The sequence below is a fragment of the Bombina bombina genome, chromosome 10 (assembly GCF_027579735.1).
Source record: "Bombina bombina isolate aBomBom1 chromosome 10, aBomBom1.pri, whole genome shotgun sequence".
NCBI classification, from domain to species: Eukaryota; Metazoa; Chordata; class Amphibia; order Anura; family Bombinatoridae; genus Bombina; species Bombina bombina.
In genome coordinates, this window is record NC_069508.1 from 104,032,492 (window position 1) to 104,048,726 (window position 16,235).

The following is a 16,235-nucleotide window of genomic DNA, read 5'->3' on the forward strand; positions in this document are numbered from 1 at the left end:
TGCCTGGATCCTCAGCGGCAGTCCTCAACTGCGGCAGTCTTTAGCGGAAGCGGCGTTCCTCAGCGACATGGAGGCTCCTCTCCATCCGATATCCGCCGTAGACTGAAGATTGAATACAAGGTACCGCAATCAATTTGGGGTACCTTGCATTCCTATTGGCTGAAATTTATAAATCATTTAAAAATTTCAGCCAATAGGAATGCAAAGTACCCCAATAAATATAGGGTACCTTGTATTCAATCTTCAGTGTGCGACTGAAGATCACATGAAGAGGAGCCTCCACGCCGCCGAGGACCGCCGCCATTGAGGATCCAGGCATCGGGAACACAGCTCCACACCTCCTCGGCGCCTTCACTCCGGATGAAGATAGAAGATGATGAATTCGTCTGGAAGAAGACCTTCCCCGCCGGATTTCAGGAACAGTGAGTACCTATTTGGGGCTTAGGTTTAGGCTTTTTTATTTTAATTTTTTGGGGTGTTTTTTTTTGTGGGTGGTTGTCTGTTAAGGGGTTAATATTTTAAATTATGGTATTTGCAGATTAGGGGTTAATTGCTTTATTGTTTTGCAATGTGGGGGTAGACGGTTTAGGTGTTTGTAAATGCTTCGTGAGGGAGGTTAGGTTTTTTTGTTATACTTCGTGCAGGAGGTTAGGTTTTTTTTGTTATACTTCGTGCAGGAGGTTAGGTTTTTTTGTTATACTTCGTGCGGATACGTGTTTTTATTTTTTATTACTTGCGGGCGGTTACTGTTTTAAAGGCTCCATCCAGGTGCATTCTGAAAATGGCAGGGTGGTGCTGCGGTGGAATCTTTCACTACCCAGCGAAGCTGCATCCAGGTGGATTCTTTTGGCTACGAGCAGCCAACATTCCATTGAGGATGCGTGCGCAACTGGCGAAGGATGCGTTACAAACGTGATTATAGTATAGATTCCCCAGTTTTGCATAACCAAAACAGTTATATTAATGTACCTCTGTGGATTACCTTGTATCTAAGCCTCTGCAAACTGCCACCTTATTGCAGTTCTTTTGACAGGCTTGCATTTTAGCCAATCAGTTCTGGCTCCTAGGTAACTCCACGCGCGTGAGCACAGTTTTATCTATATTACACACATAAACTAACACTCTCTAGTGGTAAAAGTAAATTGGATGATCTATCTGAATCCAGAAAGTTTAATTTGGACTAGACTGTCCCTTTAAAAACTGGATTGTTTCCAAGCAAAATTTGTTTTGTTGTGAAGTCCAAGGACATACACCTCTTGAAAAGTATCCTCAGTGTTATATGCTCGCCTCTATTAGTGTGACCAACTTTATTTAAGTAGTAAGCGCTTTAGCCTGGTTAGAGACACTAAATCAAGTTCTCAAAAAATAAATATATATGCAGCTATCTTACAAAACAAAAAAAAGAAAGCCAGTTTATGAATTATAGGGATAGTGTATGAAACCATAAAACAACAGCGCCTTGAGACCCTTACGGGTGAGTAGCCGCACTTTACAAGAACCCGATAGATAGATAGATAGATAGATAGATAGATAGATAGATAGAACATGCAGCAAATACACAAATAAACTAAATCCAGAAGACAACTTTATTAGTTTAAAGTAAAAAAAATATATAAAAAAATAAAATTGCCCTTTAAGATATCTACATATTACTTTATTAAAATGATTATTCCCAATCAGACTTTAGGAATGTGCCACAAATAAGATTTTAATATCTAGGCTGTATATATAAAGGTCCATTTATTCCTAAAGGGACACTGAACCCAAATTTTTCTTTCGTGATTCAGATAGGGCATGCAATTTTAAGCAACTTTCTAAATTTTCTTCATTCTCTTGGTATCTTTATTTGAAATGCAATAAACAACCTGGGTTATTCTTGCTGATTGGTGGATAAATTCATCCACCAACAAAAAAGTAGCTTAGATGCCTTCTTTTTCAAATAAAGATAGCAAGTGAACGAAGAAAAATTGATAATAGGAGTAAATTAGAAAGTTGCTTAAAATTGCATGCTCTATCTGAATCACGAAAGACAACAATTTGGGTTCAGTGTCCCTTTAATGCTGCCTCTGGTATACTAGTATTGCAGTTCCGCCGAGGACCACATGAGCAAGCAGTGATGCCATACTTCATAGGTCACACGGAAGAGACTCATTAAAAGAGATTTCTAAAACATTTCTTTGTTTCCATGGTAACCAACTCTTCTTGGACAGCCTGTGCAGATTATTTTGTTATATATAGTATGGTGAGCAGCATTATATATATTTATTTATTTCACATTAAAACATTTTGATTTCACTTGATTTGTATGTGGAGTGATCTATAATATTATCTGGCTGAGGTTAATGATTTCAAAATCAGCCACTTGACACTCGTGTATTAATCAGTTTCCTTACACTGTGAATAGTAAATAGCTCGGCTGAAACCTAAGCAATGACAATATTTGCTCTGCATAATAAACATTCTGCACATATCACAATGTGTAAATAAGTTCTGAATGCACAGGAGGCTGAACAGAGATCTGGGCAATATTATGTATTTACCAACTCACAGAACACTCGGAAATCTTATTCAAAACACATTTTATAGTTTTGATGTTAAATATTTAAACTGCTAAGACAAAAGAATACAAAAAACAACTGAAAATACATTTATTAAAGGGACCACCTAACAGTATAAATAAAAGTTAGCGCATTAGAGCATTTTCTTATTGCACTTTCGCTTGCTGGACACACACAATTGATCAAGGGTTAAATCATTGCTACCACTTGCAGTGATTTAGAAAGGCATGAAAGTCAGGTAGAGTGGGTTATATAGACTTCTGGATATTGGCTGCTGTAAGCCAGTGTAAAAGACAAATATATTTATTAATATTTTTACGTAAATATCAATCAGCGCCCTTGACGCTCCGAGATTGGCACCGGACTATTGCAAAATGTGGCACCTATTTTGATATTAAAGGGATATAAAACCCAAATTTTTTCTTTCATGATTCAGATAAAGCATGCAATTTTACGCAACTTTCTTATTTACTCCTATTATCAATGTTTCTTTGTTCTCTTGGTATCTTTATTTGGAAAACAGGAATGTAAGCTTAGGAGCCGGACCATTTTTTGGCTCAGCGCCTGGGTAGCCCTTGCTGATTGGTGGCCAAAAATGGGCCGGCTCCTATGCATCACATTCCTGCTTTTTAAATAAAGATAGCAAGAGAACGAAGGAAAATTGATAATAGGAGTAAATTAGAAAGTTGCTTAAAATTGCATGCTCTATCTGAATAGTGAAAGAAAAAAATAGTATGACAATCTTACATTGCGTGTATTTGGAAATAGTTTTCTTCTGTGATTACTGTGTATGCACTCATGTTTTATTCAATAACTTTTATTTAAAAAAAAAAAAATACACACATTTCAAATTTGACCTTTCTGTCCCTTAAAAAAACCTATTATAGACGTGCGTTTTTCAATGTGCTGGTCTCTGAAGTCAGGAACATATGGAGCAGTGAAATGACCCTCACCTTAGTATCCAGGAATGCTGCATGTGAATTGGAAGGAAGAAAGCAGTGAGCCTAGCTATCCTGGGGAGACATAGCAGGTGGGTAGATGTGGGACAAAAACGATGCACACCTTGCAGAGAAGAGAGGTACAGCCATCAGCCCCACACCAGTGACGTGCAGTGACGTCAGAGGCTGGTGAGGCAGTGGCAGGATACGCCTTCATTCTTTAGATATCCTTTGTTGAAGAAATAGCAATGCACATGGGTGAGCCAATCACATGAGGTATCTATGTGCAGCCACCAATCAGCAGCTACTGAGCATATTTAGATATGATTTTCAACAAAGGACATCAAAGGAATGAAGAAAATTAGATATTAGATGTAAATTGGAAAGTTATTTAAATTTGCATATGGGTTTCATATGGGTTTCATGTCCCTTTAAATGGTGTCTTGGAAAACTGGTCAACTTAGTAAACATCTGATTTTAGTCTAAAAGGATTGTAATGAAACTCTTGCCAGATAACACAATGCTTGCTCTGATTATGAGATCTAGAAATCCATGCCCATTAAAATATGTTTAAAACATACTTTTTACTTTAATGCTGAAAATTATGCTTATAGATTCTTTCATTACATAAGGGATGAGAGTCAGAGGGGGAGGAAGAGAGACAGAGAGAGAGAAAGAGACCATGGGGGAGAACAACACATAAGGAGAGAGATGGCTAGATATATATAGAGAGAGAGACACACACACACACACAAGGGGGGGAGAGAGGGACCACTGCATTTTAAGTAATAAAACAGCAGAGCTACAGAGAGTTCATAAAATTAGTCTATAATTTAGTGTGAAGTACAGAGGCAAGCTGCTAAGTTAGTAGGTGTAAAGTTTGAGTAAACAAAATACAAAAACGACCCTGCTGTAAAAGAGTAAACAAACACTAAACCACATTCATTAAATTATCATTTTCACTAACAGAATCCCTTTCAGTAAAATCTTACTTTAATAAGATGTAGCTGAAACACTGCTCTCTGTGCCTCTTTTCCTGCTCTGTAAGGATTCAGGAAGTGACAGTGGCACATTCCACTGCACTTAGAGGGGAAGAACAGAACTCTCTTTTTCACTTTAGCAAAGCTAGCAGGTTCACAGGACAGCAACAAAATATATGAAAGTTGTTTTTTTCCGTTTTTGTTTTGTTTTATATGATTTAACATCCAGCCCCAACCCTATGTTCCACTTACTAATGCCTCTCGCTGGATTGGTTCAGCCCAAATAGGACTGCCTCAAATAAGCAGATAATGGGCCATGCAATGATCTTAACCACTTGCATCCAGTAGATGGTGCAGCATATTGTGTAATGGTGGGCAGACCTGCTTGTGCCTCTTCATTGCACAACATATAGCTGTGGGGAAAAAAAATTACAATTTTTTTTTAAAGCCAATAAAAAAATATATATATTTTTGCCCATATGAGAGGTGAAGCACTGCCTCACCTGCCTCTAGTGACTGCACATCACTGCCCCACACATATATCCTTTTAAGAAGCAGGGTCGGGGCACATTTCTAGGTGAAAGGCCCAACTGAAATCCAAATGTCTTTGGCCCCCACATTAAAGGGACAGTAAAGTCAAAATTAAAAGTTTCAATTCCTGGGAACTGCATCTAAATGGGCTTTTTTTTTTTAGGGACATTTTAATATAAAAATTACATCCTCTAATTCATTAGCTGGTGAACCAATCAGCAGCAGCAGAATTAGCATAACCCAGTCAATCACCAGCTGTGTCCAAGCTCAGTAAGCTGTGGCACTTGTTGCTCCCAAGTGTGACTTTACCTGTGTTTTTAAACCCTTTCCCACAGAGTGTATTGCAACAATGTTGTGTTCCAACAAATCAGAACATTTACTTTTTTTTCACGACAGTGTACCTTTATTTTTTTATATAGCCATATCTATAAAAAAAAAAAAAAAAATTCATGATTAAGATAGCGCATGCAATTTTAAACAACTTTCCAATTTACTTATGTTTTAAAATTTGCTTCGATCTCTTGGTATTTTTTTATTGTAAAACTATGGCAGCAGTATTTTGCAACATTGTGTAACAAAGCTACAATTAATGTTGCAAAACAGTGCTGCCATAAATTACTAAAGACACGTGCACACTAGTTTTACTCTTCAATAAAAGATACCAAGTGAACAAAGCACATTTGATAACAGAAGTCAATTGGAAATTTGTTTCAAATTGCATGCTCTATCCGGATCATGAAAGTTTAATTTTGTCTTTACTGTCCCTTTAAGCTCTAGTTAATGGGCTGCAGAGCTTCATATTTCTGGACAGAAGCTGAATATTGTTAAGTTTTGGTGGGATTCAGAGAATGATTAAAGCCAGCTGACCCAGCTGGTAAGTGAAGCAGATGCTGCTGTAAGGCAACTTGCAGGATGTACTTTGTACAAATCTATTAAAAATGAATCTTTAAGGGAAAGCTTCACAGTCCATTAACACAACCGTGTTAAATGACACCAACTACAGCCAAGGTGTCTAATTTCCTTTCAACAGATGAACAAACCAATCTTATTAATATAACTAACTCATAAGATTGAGTTCAGATGGAAATTCAATGTATAATCATTTTAAACTTTACTTTCATCAAGAGTCTCCTTAAAGGACCAGTAAATACAGTAGATTTGAAAAACCAACAAATTTATTAAGCCATGGAAGAAAGGGGCGTACAAATGCGCCCCTATTCGCCTCTGGCAAGCAGCAATATGCTGGCGGTATTCAGCATTGCGAAATGGCGCTTGCGCGCAAAACTGCCCGCGCACAGCCAATCGCACGCGGGCAGGAGCTGTCAATCTCCCGAGTCGGACGAGACCGGGGAGATTGAAATTCTCCACCTAAGAGGTTGAGAAGAGGCTTGATAAATCGTGACTGCAGGTTCTCTTGTGAAAACCTGCAGTCGGAGCGAGGTGAAGGGTTTGATAACTTGAGCCAAATGCATTAGTACTTAGGGCTCGATTTATCAAAGCCCTACGTCTGCAAGTTCTCACAAGAACTTACTCGCCATAATTTAACAAGCAGCGGTCACCAGACCGCCGCTTCCCTAACCTCTTCGCCACCTCTAAGGTGGCAAAATTCAATCTCCGCGGTCTAGTCCGACCGAGGAGATTGACAGCTCCTGCCTGCGTGTTGTTAGCTGTGCGCGGGAAGGGGGCGGGATTGCACGCAAGCGCAAAATTGTGCTTGTGTGCAATGGCGATTACCTGCGGGTAACTTTGCCTCGCCACAAGCGAGCTGAGGCGTACAGGGGCGCGTATACGCACCCCTGTCCACCTCAGCTTTGATAAATCTAGCCCTTAGTGTGAACTTCAAATGAGTAGTAGATTTTTTTCCCAACATATTTCTAAGTTATATTTATTTCCACTCCCATTGTATCATGTGACAGCCATCTTTGGTGTCATAAGCTGTGAATTCTTGCACATGCTCACTAGGAGCTTTTGACTCAAAATGTATAAATATAAAAAGACTGTGCACATTTTGTTATAGGAAGTAAATTGGAAAGTTGTATAAAATTGCATGCTCTATTTGAATCCTGAAAGTTTAATTTTGACATGAGTGACCCTTTAACGACCAACGACGTACAGGGTACGTCCTAAAAAAAATTTTCCTTAACGACCAAGGACGTACCCTGTACGTTGTTAGTGTCTTCAAGCGGTGGAAGTGAAGTAAACTTTTTTTTTTAATTTGATCGCATTTGGCGGTGAAATGGTGGCATGAAATATACCAAAATGGGCCTAGATCAATACTTGGGGTTGTCTACTACACTAAAGCTAAAATTAACCCTACAAGCTCCCTTATTAACCCCTTCACTGCTGGGCATAATACACGTGTGGTGCGCAGCGGCATTTAGCGGCCTTCTAAATTAACAAAAAGCAACCCCCAAGCCATATAAGTCTGCTATTTCTGAGCAAAGGGGATCTGAAGAGAAACATTTACAACCATTTGTGCCACAATTGCACAAGCTGTTTGTAAATGATTTCAGTGAGAAACCTAAAGTTTGTGACAAAATTTGTGAAAAAGTGAACAATTTTTTTTATTTGATCGCATTTGGCAGTGAAATGGTGGCATGAAATATACCAAAATGGGCCTAGATCAATACTTTGGGTTGTCTTCTAAAAAATATATATATATACATGTCAAGGGATATTCAGGGATTCCTGACAGATATCAGTGTCCCAATGTAACTATCGCTAATTGTGAAAAAAAGTGGTTTGGAAATAGCAAAGTGCTACTTGTATTTATTGCCCTATAACTTGTTTAAAAAGCAAAGAACATGTAAACATCATTGGGTATTTCTAAACTCAGGACAAAATTTAGAAACTAAGCATGGGTGTTTTTTGGTGGCTGTAGATGTGTAACAGATTTTGGGGGTCAAAGTTAGAAAAAGTGTGGGTTTTTTTCCTTTTTTCATCATATTTTATATATTTTTTATAGTAAATTATAGGATATGATGAAAATAATGGTATCTTTAGAAAGTCCATTTAATGGCGAGAAAAATGGTATACTGTATATAATAAATAATACAGTAAATGAGTAAGAGGAAAATTACAGCTAAACACAAACACTGCAGAAATGTAAAAATAGCCCTTGTCCTTAAATAAGAAAATTGAAAAATGGTGTGGTCATTAAGGGGTTAAACTAAAGGACCACACAATGCAGTAGAATTGTGTCCCCCAGAAAGTGTTTATATAAAGGATAATGGAAGTAAATTGGAAAGTGTCTTAAAACTGCATGCTCTATCTGAATCATAAAAAAATTATTTTGACTTGAGTGTCCCTTTAAGCATCAGAATAAACCACTGGTTTTCAAACCTGTCCTCAGACCTCCCTAACAGTCCACATTTTGAGGCTACCTGAACTGGAGCACAGGTGACATAATCAGAAGATTAGTAAACATGGTTAACCTGCTCTCATCCAAGGTAATCCTGAAAACCTGGCCTGTTGGGGAGGCCTAAGGAAAGGTTTGAAACCCAGTGGACTAAACCATTTAAAAGCATCGGATTGCCTTTTAAGACAAACAGAATCAATAACTCTCTGACCCCTTAAGGACCACAAATACAACTTCTGGATAACCATTTCAGTATTGAACGGATTATAACAGAGTTGGAAAAAAAAATCTAAAAAAAACTTAGCAACATAAATATTTTAGGAGCGTGACAGCTTTTGGAAGCCTGAAAGAATATCTTACCAAAAAAACATAGGTCAAAAAGCATGTCAATTGCCATTTTTACATTTGGCATGTGATATCTAGAGTGTCTTGTGACCCATTATTTGGGATAAGAGACTCTTCATCGTAAAATAAAAAATCTCTTGTGTGTTTTATTTCTGGTAAGGATTTGAATGTGTAAGTAAGTAGCGACTCGTGCCCTTTGGATATTTTCGTAGCCGGACTGAGTCTTGTAAAAGATCCCCACTCTAAGATATGGATTTGCACAGATCTTGAGAGTGGGGATCTTTTACAGGAATCAATTCGGCTATGAAAATATCCAAAGGGCACGACACACTGCTTACTTCCGCATTTGGGTCCTCATAAAGGATACAAATACACATCCCTAATTTATGAAGCAAGAGCATAGTTTATTCAATCATACAATCTACTAGATACTAAGCTTAGACTTATTATCAGTTAGAATCCTTTAAAAAGGAATCTATCCTTTTTCAAATGAAAGGTATCATGGCTATATATATGTATTTTGTTATAAATAAATAAAATGCATTTTTTAAATAAATAAAATATTAATAAATCCCTCCATGGACGTTCACGTACATTACACTTCTAAAAAAAATGCGGGAGTCTGTGCTCTCCCATAAGATTTTTTTTCCAGCCCTGAATTATAATTTTGCCTATTTGTTCTTTAAAAAAGATTTATCACAATAAGGCATAGCTATTAAAGACAGATAAATTAAACAGCATTTCTGTTCTACATTTACATCAAGTGGAGAATAACCAGAATTAAAGGTTTATTAAACCCATACATGCTAGACATAATTATGTTTTCAAAGCAAGAATGTTCTTACCAGGACCTTTTTATCGGGTGCACCACACGGCTAATTTTACTGACCAACCAGCTAAGATTTTAGCCAATATTAAAGGATTCCAAAACTTTTGTATGTTTGGGACCAACTGACTATCAATATCATATAGTACACGTTTACATTTGATCACATACCTATTTGTTGTCTCCAACGAAGTTTCTGAACATTAAAATAAATCATTTTTATTTTCGACGTTGACATCATATCAGCCAACCCTCAAATATGGGAGTTTCACGATCCAAAAAACGGACCAATAGCATTTATGATCAGTGCATAGCATTAACTAACTTATGGTGTTTTTTATGCGCATGTGCATATCAATTAGTCTAGCCTCGCATGCGCATATCAGTTCAAGGACTTCACTTTTACCCATACAATGATATGGGAATTATGCAAGCGCTTTTAACAGGACAATCGAGTCTGCAGATTTACATTCAGTAATGTATGGTATGACGGTCAGTGCAAATTGCGCATGCGCATAGCGGCAAAAAACCTCCATGTTGATAGCCTGGGTTATCATTCTCAGTTGGAGGATGCCAAGCTATTGCCGGCAGTGGGTTCGGAATTTAATACATTTTCAGAAGACAAATTCTCCGAAAGGGTAAAACAAAAAAGAAGCGCAATGCTAATTACAAAAAGATATTTCATATACTGATATGGCTATTGAACATTACTTTTTTTTTTGGTTTAGTGTCCCTTTAAGCTAAAATTAGCCCATATTAAAAATGTTCAAATTGTATTACACAAATTATCATTAAATACTTTTATGTTAAAGGGACAGTCAACACCGATGAAAACTTTATCCCATACCTTAGATCAAGCAAAAAAAAAGAGCCTGCACCGCATCCCATCTTCAATAACACTAACGTTAGGTGGCTAATCTTCAATGAACATTTAGTTAACAGCAGCAGATATGGCCGCCAAACTCCGCCCCCTGTTACGTAGGAGGCTTCTTGTTTTAAATCCATACTCGTTCACAGGGACACTGTTCTATTTCTAATGTGCACGCTCGCTATTAGAAATAGAGCAGTGTCTCCGTGAACGCGGCTAAAGAATCTAGCCGAGGATTTGATTCGCATTGGCTGAAGAGTTAGAGAAGAAGCCTCCTACGTAACAGGGGGAGGAGTTTGGCGGCCATATCTGCCGTTGTTAACTAAATGTTCATTGAAGATTAGCCACCTAACGTTAGTGTTATTGAAGATAGGATGCGGTGCAGGCTCTTTTTTTTGCTTGATCTAAGGTATGGGATAACGTTTTCATTGGTGTTGACTGTCCCTTTAAATTTTGCAATTCATGTGTGCTATGGATAGCAGAAAATTAAATGTTAGAAAATATTACACTGCCCCCACCCGGGTACTTCATAATGCCACCTGGCTTGCAAAATTTTCTTTGGAGAACACTGGACTAATATGTAGATGCATTTTTACAATTATATTAGTTGTTTAAATATTTCAGATATAAGTGTAAAGATTTTGTTTCTATAATGTACTCTTTTGTACTATGATTCTTTAAAGTAATAGGTGCCGCTACGTTTGAACTAATTTTCTATTTATCTCTGACATATGCTAAGAACAGGACTAAGGCCAGATATTAAATAATGCAATAAAATAAAGTCTGAGCAAACAAGGTTCTTAGATAATGTTAAGTTCCACACAGCATTGCAGTCTCTTTTATTGCTTGTTTTATATCTGTCCATAATTGTTCTCAGCAGGAGAGTGAGATAACACAAAAACTTAAGTTCAAACATGCCCTCAATTCCCCCTGTATTTTTGCCTGTAAAATTTGGTCTCTTATTGTTTTGTTTCTCTGTTGTCCTTTTATCCTTGTACCCATGGGCAGCACTGCGAAATCTGTTGGCGCTTTTAATAATAAACATGGTGGCTCCAATTATTTTATAGAGACTCAGTGGAGTTCCGAAAATCAACAATTTTAAGATTACTGAAAAAAGGACAAAATAAATATTGAAAGTATATTGCAAAGCTTTTTAACTACACATAATTAAACGTTATACTACAATCTCATACAGTTTAATATCCTACCAGCAGAGGCGGCAATATGGCAAGAAAAATATGGAAAAATGGATAGGACATCTTAGCCAATACATAGATATACTGAAAATGTATCAAATACTAAGAAGACTGTCTGGATAACACAGCATGTATGGTAGGGTTATCTTATCATGCTTGTCCCCATAAATAGGCGTTCAGCCTTTAAAGTAAAGAAATAAAAACACTATAAGGATGCATTATCTCTGTTTTTCATATCTGCCACTAAGACCATGAACAGATGAATTCTGCATTCATCATAAACTATATTGCAAAGCCTTAAAGAGACAGTAAATACCTTAAGATTTTTATTAAAAAAATATTCAGTTAAGCATAGAAAAAAAAAACACCTTTGCAATATTCTTTAATTATTTATTTTACTCCCTTTCCTGTAATTTAGCTCTGAAAGTTGTGGCTTTTGTTATTCTCAGAGCTGGAAATGCACCCTGCTGACTTATCAAAACTAACTCTTCTGCATATATTTCCCTAATTGGATTTAGCAGATAACAACGGAAAAACAATGCATTCTATACTAACATAATGACCGTGGCTTTCCTATTTGTCTGTAGATGCAAGCCTGGATTGGTTCTTCCAAATAAAGCAAGTGGTGGGTGGAGTTTGGCTGTGGAAAAACAATTGCAGCAAGCAAGATTTTAATTTGCTTTAAAAACATTTAGACTTTGTTGATGCTTTTCTACAGCCACACAACAGAAATGGCTTGTAATTACAAGGTGTTTACTGTCCCTTTCATTTATTTAAAGCATCTCGGAATGCCTAATGTCCACACGTAAGCTACGGATTCATAAGTTAACAAGCAAACGCAAAACTGACCCCCTGCCACCTCTACTACTAGAGTCCTATAAAGGCAATCAGTTGTCAATTTGCTTGGGAAACAAATCTGTATTTAAAAATAGAAATATAATAAAGATCATTTTAAAACTATAGACGTCTCAAGCAAAATATATATTTATAAATGCATTCAATCTTTGTATATTCTTGCAGGTGTATACAGTATATAGGTATTCAGAGGCAAAACAAACTTGCATCATTTTGCAACCTAGACACAAACTTGTTAATACTTTATACAGCTTCGGAAAATAAAGGTGACTAATTTAAAAGCCTACTGAACCAAAGTAGGGCTACATTTTCCAGACTTAGTTGATGTATCATTTGATGCAGTAGTGACTATTTTCATATGATAATAATATTTTAATAACAAAACAAAATAAACACCTTATTAAAATGATTTGCAAAATCTTATTAGCCTCACAGTTTGGGGGGAACATATATAAAAATGGATCTTAAAAAAATATCAACAGCTCTTTAAATTTTTTTAATATTACGTACAACTCAAACACAATGACAATTATTTGTTTTTGTTATATAGATAGGAAGCAATATCGTTACTGTTATAAAATTATATATTTATATATATATATATATATATATATATATTTATATTATTTGCTTTGTAATGATTATGGAAACAAAGATTAATTTACAATTTTTAACCTGTAGCAAATAGTGCTATTGTTCTAAAACAATGCATACAAATAGGTGGACCTTGAGTTGGCATCAATATTAAATGTCACCAGATATTTATTAACCCCTTGGTTCAGAGACATGAAACTCACTGCTATGCAATACACTGTAGTTAATTAGTTAAAGGGACATTAAGTGCAAAGTCACATTAATATTTTAAAGTAACAACACAAAACAAATCTTTATAAAGTTAAAATGACCTGTATATGGTCTAATCCACATATCTTTAGAATCACAGCCATTGTATCAATATAGTAATCATCTGTTGGATAGGACCATGAAACATATAGCCTGGAGTAAGACTTAGTCAGAGGAAAAAGAAATCTTGTGTAATTGTATTTTACTGCCATAAACTTGTGTAGCATTCTAACCCTTAACCCATTAGTTGCCAAAGCGGATGAGAACACAATATGTTGAAGCCCTTTCTGCATTTAATGTGTTTATAAACTATATATAGTTAGGTTGAAAGGGTTTGATGATCAATAATGCAATGTTTACTCTAGTTACAGAATCCTCTCAATTTCTAGGGTATGAAATGCTGCCTGTATACTGATGAAAGAGATATTAATAATACTGAAAAATAAGGATTATTATAGTGGATATGGCATTTCTCATTGGAAAGAAAGCTCTTGAATTTATTCATATTGACATGTGGGAGTAAAACCACAGCAATTTATTTTGCATTTACTTAACAATAAAAAAGGGGTTAATGTATCTGGATAAATACAGGGCACATCCAAATAAAGGCACAGCCTTCCCAGCCATATATTCATAGGAGCTAGTAGCAGCGATTATCATTGAACCAAAACAATCACACAATGCATAATGACAGACACTGATGTTTGTAAATAAGTACATAGCACTATTTCACTGCATACTATTCCACTAATTAGTCAGATCACACATTGCTAGGATCAGAAAAAAATACTATGAATAGTCTGAACTGGAGCCAAACCTCTTTATAAAGAAAATATATATTTTTTTCCCATAATCGGGGCAAATTTAGGACCAACAGTGACATAGAAGATCTGACCTTTATATAAAGGGGTAGATACCCCCTACTCTAAAGGTACTGGGTTATGAATTTATATAATGTGATTGTCTTCCAGAATAACAGATAACAATGGTGTAATAATATCATAGTATTAACTCCTCGGTTGCCAGACAAACCTGAACCATACTATAAAGAATAAAAACATTACATTAACGCCTTGTTTACCATAGACTCTGCAACACACTGTTAAAAAAAGGTGTTATATAATGATAGCAAGTCCTGTCCTAAGCAGCCCTATTTGGGCATCTCTCTCTGTATGTGTATATACACATATTTATGTTTTATACATAAGCACAATGGCAAGAAATGCACTGACAGCTCTGCAAGTGGTGACTCTGTGAGCCTTACCATATACTCGCACCCAGCCTTGTTGCTGACACACAGACTCCATCAGGATCCGGTCCAGCAGCCCTCCTCCAACACATGGAGAGTCCAGTTCCTCTGGGAGGGAGTCTCTGTCCTGGAATCCCTGGTATAAGTCATGTCCACCCGAAAGCGAGTCGCCTCCAGGAGAAAGATCCATCATGAGCATCCCTATGGGCAGCTGACAGTCCTGATCTCACTTCCCTCCCTTCTCCCCTAAGGCTTTTATCTCCTGAGCCCCGGGGGAAGAGGGCTGCAGGGTGCCGGTAGCTGGTTATAAGACGTCCAGCTTGAAGAAAGGGGGTACACGAGGTCCTCTGCTTTTACACGGCGGTACAGATCTCCTACGCTTGATTTCCCCCTCCGGTGGGGGAATGAGAGAACTGCACGGAACAACCCTTTATATAACCTCGGGGCACGGGACCATCACCCCGAGGAGCAGATCGAGCCCTGGAGAGGCTATCCGAGCGTTGTCAAGGTAACTGGTCTGCACGAGACGGCTCGCGGACAATCCCGGAGCTGCAGCAGCTGAGCCTGGCAGTGGCGACACCCAGCCTCCAGCATCAGCGGAATCCCTGGGAGATAGGCAAGGGTAATCGAGCACCGATTACAAGGGAAGGAGGGAACGTATGGAAAGCATGGATAACCAGGAGCCTGACACGCCTATTTGCAAATATAGGTTAAGCAGACTAGAGTAGCTGAGGGCATCTGGTGGTGAGAAAAGAAAATTCACTTTAAAAATATTTTATTAAAATGAGTGTTACCGATATACTAACTAAACCTTTTTGTAGCAGATTAGAAAACAAAATCACATGGACATCTGTATGTAAAAAAGGAAACTATTTTACCTCAAAATTTCTTCAGGTCACCAAAGTAAGTGCTTTTAAATTATCTTCCAGCAACTCTTTTTTTTTTACTGCTATCTCCATGGTGAGGAGTTAAAAAAACAACCAATCAGCATAATAAGTACTAAAGTTATGTATGCTTTGCTTTTACTGTGATATTTTGGGATTTCAGATAATCTCATCTTCATAGTAAACCTCCTTAAAGGGACATTAAACACTTTGAGATGGTAATATAAAATGATATATAATAAAACTCCTCTGCAATATACTTTCATTTATTTTGTCCTCTTTGCCTGTAATTCCATTCTGAAATTGTGAGCTTTTTAGTTCCTGTTAGAAATGGAAGTGCAGAACTCTGTTAAATCCAGCACAACCATTGGCTGCACACTCTAGTGACCTATTTATAACTGACCCTAATTGGCCACAGCAGAGAAGGTAACACAAGTTACAACATGGCAGCTCCCAGTGTTTTATAGACACAAAAACTTTACACTTATTTTGTCACTTTTTAAACAACTAATGAAACTTTAAAAAATACATCTACATGTTACTCATGGACTAATCTTTTCTTTGAATGTATCATTCTATCTTGCATGTATTTAGTGTTTAATGTCCCTTTAAAGTGAATGTAAAGTTTCTTTAATTACTGCACAGTATATACAAATAGTCTGCAAAACAGGGGCACTTTCATTCACTACACATTTCTAAGACGGTTTATTGGTAAAATATTTACCATTTTGTGAAGGTAAACATAACGCCTTTCCTCTGCCCGTATCTCTTCCTTCATCTAGCTGAGCCATGACAAATCCGGCT

General features: G+C 37.0%; 1 protein-coding gene across 3 annotated transcripts in view; it reads right to left on the reverse strand.

Moving 5' to 3' along the window:
- RASAL2 (RAS protein activator like 2) overlaps nt 1–15,140 on the reverse strand; it is a 516,482-nt gene extending 501,342 nt beyond the window's left edge. For all 3 annotated transcript variants that reach the window (XM_053693294.1, XM_053693295.1, XM_053693293.1), the window contains exon 1: nt 14,563–15,140. In XM_053693294.1, the coding sequence (XP_053549269.1) occupies nt 14,563–14,746 (184 nt within the window). In that variant the 5' untranslated portion in view covers nt 14,747–15,140. The remainder of the gene's footprint in view (nt 1–14,562) is intronic.
- Nucleotides 15,141–16,235: the final 1,095 nt, after the last annotated feature.